Source organism: Festucalex cinctus, chromosome 8 (assembly GCF_051991245.1).
Source record: "Festucalex cinctus isolate MCC-2025b chromosome 8, RoL_Fcin_1.0, whole genome shotgun sequence".
In the NCBI taxonomy this organism is placed as follows: Eukaryota; Metazoa; Chordata; class Actinopteri; order Syngnathiformes; family Syngnathidae; genus Festucalex; species Festucalex cinctus.
In genome coordinates this window covers 19129118-19141908 of record NC_135418.1, presented here as the reverse complement: position 1 = coordinate 19141908, position 12791 = coordinate 19129118, and the positions used below count along the sequence as shown (strand labels likewise).

Genomic DNA, 12791 nt, shown 5'->3' with positions numbered 1-12791 from the left:
TTGACGCGAAGACGAGCGAAGTCAACACATGGAAGCAATCTGAACATCAGTGCTCCCTGTGTAATACTTAGCAGAGGGCCAGTAAGGAAGAGAGAGGCGTGATAAATGTATCGCAGGGTGGTGCATCTATTAAGATGGAGATACTGCCTAGCTGTGGCACTTAGTATAAACACTAATGTCAGATGGCGTTTACTTATTGTTATGTTATTGCAAATGTATTGGTTGTGCTGGATTATAAGTACAGTAATCAAATGTGCAGTACCGTAAAAAAAAGAAAAAAACTCCCATATAGCTAAAAGAGGTAATCAGCTCAGCTGTTTACTGCCAAATGTTATAAAAAACAAATAAAAAAAAACTACGGTGCCAGACGATTTCAAGCATTTTAACTCATATTTCAAGGCAAACAGAATGTTGTGTGCTGCGACTACATAAACATGGCGGCTACTACATGAAAGTACGCATTCCATTCTTACATTAGAAAAAAAAAAAAAAGTATGTTTCTACCTCATTCCGTTCTTTAGTAATCACCATTTACTAATTATTTACTTTTGGGGGAGCATTTTACGATCATTTTACGTGCCAGATGCATACTGTATACTCGATTATGGAAAAAATAATAATCCCGATTATTGTGGTAATAATTGAAATCACGATAATTCAAAACGATTATTTATGTTTTTGTTCAAAGCAAGAAAATGTTTAAACATTTGAAAATATTAAGTAAATAAAAAAAAATATGTAAGCTCATTTTGGACCAAACAGACTTTATAATAATAAATTATTATTTATGTTATAAGACAAATCTCTTCCCATAGATTTTATTCAATGGAACTAAAGTGACGTCAGACCCACAATAGCAATTTTTGTCGGCTAAATAAATAGCACATTTGCGTAAGCCTGGTTTGTTAATAAGTGACAGGAATGGCAAATTAGTCAGGCTGTCAGCATCAAAGTGTGCACGGTCTATCAATCCTTTTTCTGAACCGCTAATCCTCATGTTGTCATTGTCCGCTGTCAATAAAGACTCGGGTCACATTGACGAGCCATTCAAATGACTCAATTCGTTCATCATTAATAAACTTAAACGCGGCTGAAAAGGCGGCCAAACCAGCGACCGGTTTAGGGTTGCGCATGACAGCTAACACTGCTGTTAGCCGCTGTTAGCTAGCAGTCACGGCTAAACGCTGGCAACAGGCGCCGTAAAACGCTTCAGCACCGCTCAGTCCAACCTCGCTTTCTGATAATGTCATCTTTCTCGCAACTGTTACTATAACAACCGTATTCTTGGCGCAAATCCATTGCCATGTGTGGTAAATCAGGTGCAAATTTGCTCCCAGCTGTCAGAATTTGTGGACGTTTTTGCGCCGGTATATGATTAGAGCAATATCCTTAGTGGCGCAGACTGTGGGTGAAGTTGTGGTGCAATATTTCCTGCTATTAGCGGACGCAGCGCATTCTTAGTGAATCTACCCGTAAGTATGACTAACTGAATGTTGTTTTGTTTATTCCCATCTGTGTTCCAGAGCTGGACTCGGGAGCAGAGAGAGCGCATCACATCCAGCAGATTGTTGTGACGCTGCCTCGAACCGTCATCATTGTCATGAGATACCTTTTTGCTTTTCTCAATCAGTAAGTTTCTTCTCATAACCTTTTTTTCTGACTTGTACAATTTTTTTTTGCGCTTTCATCAAAATTGTTTTGGGGTTAAAGCTTAGGGTTCTCACGTTCTTCTTCAACAAACCATCCAAGCTTAGCTTTACGGACATTGCTTTGTGCACTGAGCCATCGTCATGGCATACAATGTTCCGATGTGTTAAGTGATTTAGGGGGCGCTGGGAGTTCTAACCCAAACCTTGATTGATTAAGTCATTTAAAGGTGAGTTGGAATGTGCGTCGAGTTTTTCAATTTGATTGTTTTATACTGTATTTCCATTACATTGCTGCCATAGAAATGGAATTTTCCAGCCTAATAGGCTACCAGGAAATTGAGTCATTTTTAATCCCTAATAAAGGATATCTCTTTTCTCTCATTTTATATATTTGTTTTCCGTATTGCAGAGGTGGCAAATCCAGGTCCAGAAAGTAAAAAACCCTGCCACAGTTTGGCTTTAGCGCCAGGTGCTGCTTGCTAGCTAGCAAGCTCCCTCGCTAGCTCCCCAGGTGCTCGGTTAGATGCTGGTGAGCTGGCTAGCTAGCACAAGGGGCTAAAGCCAAACTGTGGAAGGGCTTTTTGCTTTCTGGACCTGGATTCGCCACCTCTGCCATATTGTTTATTTACAAAAACAATGTCTTTATGCCCCAGTCTTTCCCAGTACAGCGACGAGAACATGATGGATCCGTACAACTTGGCCATCTGCTTTGGTCCCACGCTGATGCCCATTCCCGACAGTCAGGACCCGGTGTCATGCCAGGCGCATGTGAACGAGGTCATCAAGACTATCATTATACACAACGAAGTCATCTTTCCTAGTCTACGTGAACTGGATGGCCCGGTCTATGAAAAGTGCATGACCGGGGGGGAAGAATACTGGTGAGTGAGCGATCAGTATCATAGGCAACCCAAAATCTAGTTTTAACATTGAATTTGACTGAAAATATATATCCTCATCATGTTAGCTCAATACCCTGTTAGTTTAGATGTGAATTTCACTTGTTTTTTTTTTTTGTTTTTTTTTTTTTTGTTTTTTTTTTTTTGTTTTTTTGTTTTTGTTTTTTTTTTTCACTGCAGTGACAGTCCTCATAGTGAGCCAGGAACTCTTGATGAAGTTGACAATGGAACTGAACCACACACAAGTGATGAAGGTCAGCACCATCATAGTAGTCATTTAATTAATTCAATTGTGCTATGTTTCCCCATCTCATGAATACAGTCACCAACTAATAACAAGTGTTTTGCTTACTTTACTGACCCAGACGATTTAAATGTTCTCCATGAAAACACATCATCATATCAATAATACACTATATGCTACATTTTAAAGAGTTTGGGGTTACTTAGAAATTTATTTATTTATTTATTTATTTATTTATTTATTTATTTATTTAGCATAAAAATGCTACTGTTTTCTTTTCGGAAGTGACTCCAAACTTTTGCACAAATAATTTGAGGGTAGTAAAATATTTCCAACACCTCATAGTGTGCTTAGTTGTCTACACAATTGCAATCAATAGATGTACCTAATGAAGTAGCAGGTAACATATGATAAAGATAAAGTTAAATACTTTTTATTCAAATAAATTAAAAGCTCCATAGATATTAGGGGTGTGAATTGCCTAGGTCCTGACGATTCGATTCGTATCACGATTCACAGGTCATGATTCGATTCGATACCGATTAATCCCGATACGAATTTATAAGTCGATTGTTGCGATTTTTTTCATTCAAATTTAGAAAATACTAATCAGTAAACTTGTAGAGTGTAAGATTTGTATGAAAATGTATTATTTATTTATCTGAAACTTCAGTCTAATACAGGTTGTAATCTGTTTTATGTTTGAATGGTTGAACAGCATTCTTCCATGCTTAAAGTGTGAACCCTAACCCGAAGTAAGACGTTTTGTTGAATATTTTTCCATTAAAAATGGAAGTTTAAAAATCGATTCAGCCGCCTATTGAATCGATTCGAGAATTACGCGATGTAGTATCGCGATATATTGCCGAATCGATTTTTTTTTAACACCCCTAATAGATATCCTGTTTTATACTTAGCAAATAATGTTTTTAATAGTCAAATCAGCATTAGCGATGGATATGGTTGAAATGGACACTTTCTGCATTTATTATTTACTCTTTAAAATGAAAACTACCAACAAAAGAGATTTCTCATTAGTATGTTTTGATGGGATTAGGAAAGCTATCAGTACAGATTTACTTTATTACTAAATGCCTTTGACATAAAGGTCAATTAGGTTTGTGCTTTAATGGCTTATGATTTGACAGACTTTGTGAGGATAAACATTGTTGGCATGCAGCGCTGTCCTTTTTATCCTTGTATGTGTGCGCGCGTGCATGCAATTCTTCCTTCCATCCCCGTCGCCCGCTCTTTGTTCACGTCAGCGATTCTCCTGGGACTTTGGATTTTGCAGAATTTCTTTTCCGCTGTGCCGCAGATCCAGAAATTGCACAACTGACATGATATTATCAGTACAATTACAAGCTCATGTCGCAACATCTCTTGTTGGACATGCCTGAAAATGTTGCGCAAAATCTGCACATTTTCTACCTATTTTTAACGTTGATTCGGAAACTAATTCTTACTTTAATCCACGAATGAGTCATTATTTGGATTATGAGTTGTAGTGTGATTCAGTTAGTCGAATGGTCACCTTTTCTGGTTGTAAATCACGCAAGGAAGTGGCAATAGACTGAAAAGATGTCTGAGATTTAAAAAAAATAAAATAAAAAAAAAGATTTTTACATTTTGAGAATGATTCTCTGCTTAAATTTGACTGGACAATTTTGCGGCAAATCTGTTATCTTCCATTTCAAGCATAATCTAGCAAATTCTAATCAGATATGCACACATACTTGAGATGAGAAAGTATAGGAATGAGTTTGCTCATGGAACTTTCTGTTAAAATGTTAAAAATATATATAAATGTGTACATTCTCTTAATTTAATCATTCTTATAAAACAACTTTAGACAGACTGTAAAGGCCTTGTCATCTTTGCTGACATTACTTAACTATTACTGACCTCTAGTGGTTGGCTAAGTAAAATACATTGATTTATGATACACGGTCATGAAGGGAAAAAAAATAAAAAATTCTAGCAAGCACATTGGTATTTGTTAATATTGTGTCAGTAAGTAAAAAAATAACGGCCATGCTAGTAAACTAAAAATAAGATTATAATAATAACAAAAAGTTGAAGTAAGGATTCCAAAGCACACATCATGTCTCTTTCGCTACAGTCAGTTTGATCGGAGTCTTGATCACACGTTTTGTACAGTATTTTATTGTTGCCATTGTATTGATTTATTATTTTCAGAGGTTGAACAAATTGAGGCCATCGCCAAATTCGATTACGTGGGCCGCAGTCCGAGAGAGCTGTCGTTCAAGAAGGGCGCCTCTCTGCTTCTCTATCACCGGGCATCTGAGGACTGGTGGGAGGGGCGACACAACGGTGTGGATGGGCTGATCCCTCATCAATACATTGTGGTGCAAGACGTGTAAGTAACTCGTCTGATTTAACTGTTGCTATCGTGTTTACATAAATAAATAAAAATCACAGCCTATATTCACATGCCACAACATTCAGGATGTCTGCCTAACATACAATACAATTATGCAAAGCAATTTTACACTGTAAACTTAAACTAAAATATGGTCATCAAAACTGAGCCCATAGGCACCGTGATATCATTTCCAGGTGTCAAAGTGACAAAATGGCCACCCCTTGAGATGGATGTGTGGATTTTGTAGCTTAATTCATATTCTAATTAATTCATCATAATAGCATGTTTAGGTTAATGGGGTCGCATAGAACATATAATTGTAACGAACATTTTTGAAATATAATAGGGGTGTCAGGAGATTAAATTTTTTAATCGTAATTAATTAATCGCAGAATTCAATAGTTAACTTGCAATTAATCGCAAATTTGATATCTGTTCTAAATGTACGCTTTATTGTACAATAAATATTTTTTTCTAATTTGAAATATGGCTGCATCTTTTAGTCATTGATGCAGTAATTTCATAATAATTCATAAAATTGAGTTACAATTAAAAAGATGTACTGTACTATAAAACACCAGTGTGATATTGATTTGTGTTGAGGTCATTTTTCTGCCACTAGACGGCATAATTGCATTTGTAAGACATTGATGACAGCTCAGTGCATTTTTCTTTTCAGATTAAGCTGTCTAATTTTTTACATGAGGTAACTTGTGACAATCTGTACATTTTTAAACTTATAAAATACAACTTGAACCCAGTCTCCACAAATATATACATTATTACTTTGACGTGGATGTCTGCTACGTTGCGGCTGGAATTCCCACAGTACAGGTTTTCCTTGTAGGGGCGGTCATTAATTGTGCGGCAAAAGAAAATTAGTGGTGTTAAAGAAACTTTAAATGAACTAAAAATTAGCACACTAATTTTGACATCCCTAAATATAATATATAAAAATCATAAAAATATAAAGTACTTTTTTTTTTGTTAAGCTTTTCTGCCAAAATGAAAAGCAAAAAATATGAAGTAGTTACACTTTATTTGCCTTAGTGGACCACAAAAACCATAACAAATTTGTTCTGTCATGTATCCCATCCTGACTACCACAATACTACTCTCTCAGGGATGATGCTTTCTCCGATAGCCTAAGTCAGAAAGCAGATAGTGAAGCCAGCAGTGGGCCTCCACTAGATGAAAAAAGTTCATCGAAAAACGACGGTCCCTCACCCTGTGAACAATCACCCGAATACAGCTTTGGAGGTGTCATGGGCAGGTCCGTAAAATCCACCCGTTCTGTTTTTCTTACGTTAAGGTTTGCCGTGTGACATGATGCCATGTGGTCCAATCGTAGGGTCCGATTGCGTTCCGACGGAGCGGCGATTCCACACCGTCGCAGCGGCACAGACACTCAGAGTCCAACCCGGGTTCCCGACACCCCTCCGCGGGCCGCTGCCTGCCCCAGCAGTCCCCACAAGATGTCTGTCAACAAGGCGCGAATGGAAAGCCCGGAAAAAAGGCGGCTGGGGACTTTTGGTAGTGCAGGAAGTATTAACTATCCAGAAAGGAAGGCCTATCCCGAGGGCCATCCACTGAGGCCCATGTCAGGGGCCACTCGACATAGCAGTCTTGGGGACCACAAATCTCTGGAAGCTGAGGCTCTGGCTGAGGTGAGGCATATCTTTTAGTGACTCTGCTATTTCCTCTCAGTTTATAAATGTTATTTCGAATCTTAAAAAAAGTACATAAAAAAATCTAGTTATGTTCAAAATATACAAATTGGTCATACAGTGTTCCCTCGTTTATCGCAGGTTCATCTTTCGCGGCCTTGCTGTTTTGTGGGGGTTTTTTACAGCGTGCTTTTTTCTTTCTTTTTTTTAACAGCTTTCTTTTTGGTTTGTTTATTTTTTTATTGTTTGGTCTTTGTGCAGCCGTGTCTCTCGAACACTACGTCCGATTGTGGACATACGGGCATCCGCGGATTCGTCTCGACGAGACCGTTCCAACAATGTCTGTCTTGTCGCTCCACAACATTGCGTTCCAGAGATAGACAATATATACTGTGCTGTATAATAAATAAATTAAAATAAAATGAATGAAAAGACATTAAAAATAAACTAAAAATTATTCAAAAAAAACAAATATATATATATATATATATATATATATATATATATATATATATATATATATATATATATATATATATATATATATTACTGTAAATGAAAAGGTATATACTGTGCTGCATAATAATTAAATAAAAAAACAACATTATTTTAATGGAAAAAAATGAATGTAAATGAAAAAAGAACATATATGATGAATGAAAAGACATTCATAATAAACTAAAAATCATACAAAAAAAACCCATAATACTGTAAATGAAAAACATATACCGTGCTATATAAGTAAATTAAAAAAAACACATAAATGATGAATGAAAAAGCATTCATAATAAACTAAAAATCATACCAAAAGAAAAAACATAATACTGTAAATGAAAAATATATATATTGTGCTGTATAATAAGTAAATTAAAAAAACAACAACATACTTTTAATGGGGAAAAATTAATGTGAATGAAAAAAGAACATATATGATGAATGAAGAAACATTCATAATAAACTAAAAATCATACCAACACAAAAAAACGTATAATACTCTAAATTAAAAAATATATACTGTGCTGTATAATAAGTAAATTTAAAAAAGACAAACAATACTTTTAATGGGGAAAAATGAATGTAAATGAAAAAAGAACATATATGATGAATGAAAAAGCATTTATAATAGAGTAAAAATCTTACCAAAAGGAAAAAAAAAAAAAACATATATAATAAACGAAAAATATATATATATAATTAACAGGATTTTATTTTTATTTTTAATTAACGCGGATTGTCTTTATCGCGGGTAGTTTTTCAAACGTAACACCCGCAATAAGCGAGGGAACACTACATACCACTAGACAGCATACCTTCATCCGTCTCTTCTTGCCTCAACCAGGACATCGAGAAGACCATGACCACGGCGCTCCATGAGCTTCGTGAGCTGGAGCGGCAGAACTCCGCCAAGCAGGCTCCCGACGTGGTCCTGGACACCCTGGAGCCCCTGAAGAACCCAGTCAGCTCCGAGCCCGGCAGCCCCTTGCACACCATCATGATCCGCGACCCAGATGCGGCCATGCGGCGGAGCAGCAGTTCCACCTCCGAGATGATGACCACCTTCAAGCCGGCGCTCTCGGCCCGGCTCGCCGCCGGCGCTCAGCTGCGCCCCCCGCCCATGAGGCCGGTGCGCCCCCCTCCCACCCAGCACCGATCAAGCAGCTCTAGTTCTTCTGGGGTGGGCAGCCCCGCCGTAACGCCCACCGATAAAATGTTTCCCAGTAACAACACAGCGGCCGGGTCCGGCGTGAATGTGTCAACCGATGGTGCGGACAAATCTGGCACCATGTAGCGAAGGTCGACAAAGGGACTGCAACTCATGAGTCATATTTGTGTTATTGATTTAATATGTAGATCAGAAAGTACACTGATAAAAATGCTTGGTCGAAAATTGGACCAACCCACTAATTTTGGGTTGTCTTATATCGATCAGGTGTCTGCAACCTGCGGCTCTGTTTATTATTTGATAAAATTTCTTAAAAGTAATTATTTAGATATTAAAAAATGAATAAGTTATTAAAAAATGTCAGCGTCCAAATTTTTAAGTTGTCATAAAAAGAGAGACGAAAGGTAGATGAAAAAGTTTTTCAATTTACCAAAAAATGTCCATAAAGAGGAAAAGCGGAAAATAAGCATAAAATGTCCATAAAATTGTCAAAATTTATTTTTAAATAAGCAAAAAAGAAAATGTTTAAAAAGTAACTGTAAAATGTCAAAAAAAAAAAAAAAAAAAAAAACGAAAATTAACATAAAATGTCCACACCAATGCATAAATAAATAAATAAATACATCAATAAATAAAAGTCTGAAAATTGATTTAATAAAAGCTAGGAAAGAAAATGTTCAAAAAGTAACTATAGAATGTCCAAAAACAAGAAGGAATCCCGAAAATTACTATAAAACAAAAAAATTTATAGCAAAAAAAGCCATAAAATGTCCACAAAAAAAAAAAAAGAGAAAGAGGCAGAAAATTACCATTATATGTGCATGAAATTGAAATAGTTAAAAATGTAAGAATTTTGACAGAAAGTCAGAAAAGTCTGAAAATCTCAAAGTATTTGATGCATATTTTTGTTATGATAACTCAAATTAGCACTCTCTTGGACCCTCGGTACGTTAAACCAACACTAGCACATTGTTTCTTTCATCAAAAATAAAAAAAATTTGCAGCTCCAGGCAGATTTTTTATTTATTTGGCCTAAATTGGCTCTTTTGATAGTAACGGTTGCCGACCCCTGTGTTAGATAAAACAACCTATTTTTTTTCTGGTTGTTTTGTACAAAAAAAAAAGGCTCGTATTGTACAAAACAACCCAGAAAATTAGTCGAAATTTTTTACCTAAATTGGGTTATTTTTGACCCAGCATTTTTAAGTGTAGTGCTGAGTGATCGGTGAAATTTCCTTCAGCTCAGGGAGATGATAGTCCAAAAGGTAAAAACATTTCATTAAAGAATATGTGGTGAGTGAACACTACAAAAGAGACCGAACCAATGCTGGGTTATTTCTACCCATTGCATTAGTTTGAGGATTTTGACCCAGCATGTTGGGTTGAGATTTTAATAAACCAACAATGGGTCAAAACGACCCATATTGATGAGGTAAAACTACCTAGAAATTCATTACTAGTTTACCAGTATTGCTGTAGTTCAAAATTGTACACATTTTATTGCCAACCATTTTCTAAGAAGACGTAACTTTCACCTGTCAGGGGTCCTCCCAACATGTAACCCAATTTGCTCAAAATCCACAACTATCCAGTGAGTGAGTCAGGAAAACAACCCAGCATTTTTTTATTTTATTTTTTATTTTTTTTTTGGTGTATGAAAGCATCAGAGAAAAGATCCAGAATGCTCCACGCTGCATACAGCAGCAATAGTTCATTAGTTCCCACCATTAATTTCAGCTTTGCAGACATGTCCACGCTTCAAGTGGTAATATTTATAGGGCATAATGAGATATCATAGAAAGTGAGAAGTGAGTTTTGAGTTTTCATTGAGCTGTAATGGGATTTTTTATTTTTTTTTACTTAAAATAATAATAACACAAGTTGCAGAAGAATTTCCTGTCCAACAACTTATTGCTGTTTAAAGTCGTTTAGCTTTCTAGACGCTTTGGGTAATGCGCGGCAAACTGATGATGCTTTATCTCCGTTTTATGCCTGACTTCACTCGTATCTGTAGGAAAGCTCCTGAAGTGAAGGGTTGCCATGGCGATGCAGATAGGGAGAGGGCTGCAGAGGTTGCGATATAGGTTCAAGCTTTGCCTTCTTTTGGAACTGTCACGATGCAAATGCGTTAACATTACGCATATGTAACAGCTTTTACCTCAAGTTCAACTGACTAAGTCTGTCCATGGAGTATCGACAATTGGAAACAATTTGGACTGGTGGAGACATTCAGGCACACTACGGAGTTGAGGGAGAAAACAATGTGCTTGTTAAGTTAGCACAAGTCTGTCCAGCATGTGTGCCACACTTAATGAATCCACTAATTGTTCAAATACGCCAGTAAACATGTAAATACGGGAGGTCATTCTTTTGTCATTGTTTTGATTTTGTACAGACTAAAAGGGAGATGCTTGACATGAAGGGTAGCCTACTTGAAAATATCTCACCAAAAACGACCCTTTTAACTCATTCACTGCCAGTCCAGGAAAAATAAATAAATCTTTGACGTCTAAAACCGCCTATGGCAGTGAATGTGTTAATCGTCTTCAGTACAATACAAACATATTCTCTGGCTTTATTAAATTATCTACGCAGCCGTAAGTGTATACTTTCAATCGATGAAAGTCTTAATTTGAAGAATCGAAGTATTTCAAAACGGCACAGTACGGGAGCGGTTAGCACATTTGCCTCACATTTGTGAGATCGGGGTTCAAATGCGGGCTTCGTGGAGTTTGGACGTTCGCCACGTGAACATTGCATACTCCGGCTTCCGTCTACATTACAAAAAAACATGCATGTTAGGTTCATTGAAAACTAAATCGTCCAGAAGCTGGCAACCAGTTCATCACGAGTGAGGAGAAACTGTATAGAAAATGGATGGATGGAAGAGCTATCTCATATTCTAATAAATGTTAAATGGAAAAATATTGACATACAGTGCTTACAAAATGGAGGCAGCGCGACACTATCAATTAAGTTCAATTTATTAATGACTCAGCATTTGTTAATTGAGTTATGCTCTAATTTTGTTCGGAATTTATCGTATAACAACTCCGGTGTCAACATCTAGTGCATGCGTTCTGCTGTAATGTCTGCACTATTGCTTTTATAATTCGCTGTGGCGGATCAAACTTTAACTCAAAAAGTTTCAATTCTACCTGGGCTGATATTGACAAATTAACCCGCTTGTAGCAGTAGCGTCACTAGAATAATGTGTAGTAATCAAGCATGCATATGAAACCAGGCACTTTATCAATGTAAAATGCTTTTATTTCCTGCCATGTGCTGCCAAAAATAGACTATCCCCAGCTTCGTCACGTTATATTGGGTACCTGCTCCCCCTGCTGGTTGCTGATGGTATTGTCATGAACCAATGGCGCGTAGCCCATTCAACTCAACTTGTAAAAAGATATTCTGTACTTTAGTTGTCTTTGTCAAACATGACTTTTGCACCTATTAAATTGTATGTACAAAATATGAGAATGTTCATTGGAGAGAACATGAAAAATACAAGAGAATCATGTTAGACTGTTTTATTTATACAGCAAATGGAGCTGGACATCTCGAGTGCCTTTTGAGCACCTCATTGATTTTTGTTGTTGTTTTTTTTTTTTACTTTTGTATTACTTTTTTAAATACGTTGTCTATTAGTTGTCATATTTATTATGAATGTTGCTTTTGTATGATTACTTTCTATTACTGTTTCTACAATAATTTGTCCAGGGTCATTATGAACTGCTTTTCTGTGCTTGGTGAGCGATAAAAGTTGATTTAAAAACCACTATGCACCTAATCTACGGCTTTACCAAGTTCAGTAGAGTCTTCTCAGAATATTTATTGCATCTTGTTTTTTCTTGGTGACGTGTCTGCGCTGTGCCTGAGCCATAATTTCATCTTTTCTCTCCCTTCTCGTACAAGGCAAACACATTGCAGTATTGCTGGCACAGGCACAAATGAGGGGTACTGCTTGTAGAGCTTAAAAGGCACTTGGTTCCTCTGTGTTTTCCCCTACATGTGATGTAAAAAGTAATTTTCTCTCCTGAAATGGTTGCGGAGCTGGTGCGATAATAGGTTTAAAAACAAAAAAAATATATACAAAACATTGCTGTAAGAGAGACGACTGTGCCTGTCTTGTTGTGATGATGGAATGTGAGTTGTTGTCAATCTTCTCTTTAATTGTTTGTCTAGTGGTGAGTGTCTGGTTAATTAGAAGCCTGTGATATAACTTACCACTCAGTGGGTGTTGAAAATATGTGCATCCAAATAAAATCATTACTGATCAA

General features: G+C 36.7%; 1 protein-coding gene across 2 annotated transcripts in view; it reads left to right on the top strand.

The window, feature by feature from the left end:
• Positions 1-12791, top strand: part of srgap3 (SLIT-ROBO Rho GTPase activating protein 3) — a 65588-nt gene extending 52797 nt beyond the window's left edge. For both annotated transcript variants that reach the window (XM_077529552.1, XM_077529551.1), the window contains exons 16-22: positions 1524-1629; positions 2303-2530; positions 2729-2802; positions 4992-5172; positions 6302-6451; positions 6530-6845; positions 8185-12791. In XM_077529552.1, the coding sequence (XP_077385678.1) occupies positions 1524-1629; positions 2303-2530; positions 2729-2802; positions 4992-5172; positions 6302-6451; positions 6530-6845; positions 8185-8634 (1505 nt within the window). In that variant the 3' untranslated portion in view covers positions 8635-12791. The remainder of the gene's footprint in view (positions 1-1523; positions 1630-2302; positions 2531-2728; positions 2803-4991; positions 5173-6301; positions 6452-6529; positions 6846-8184) is intronic.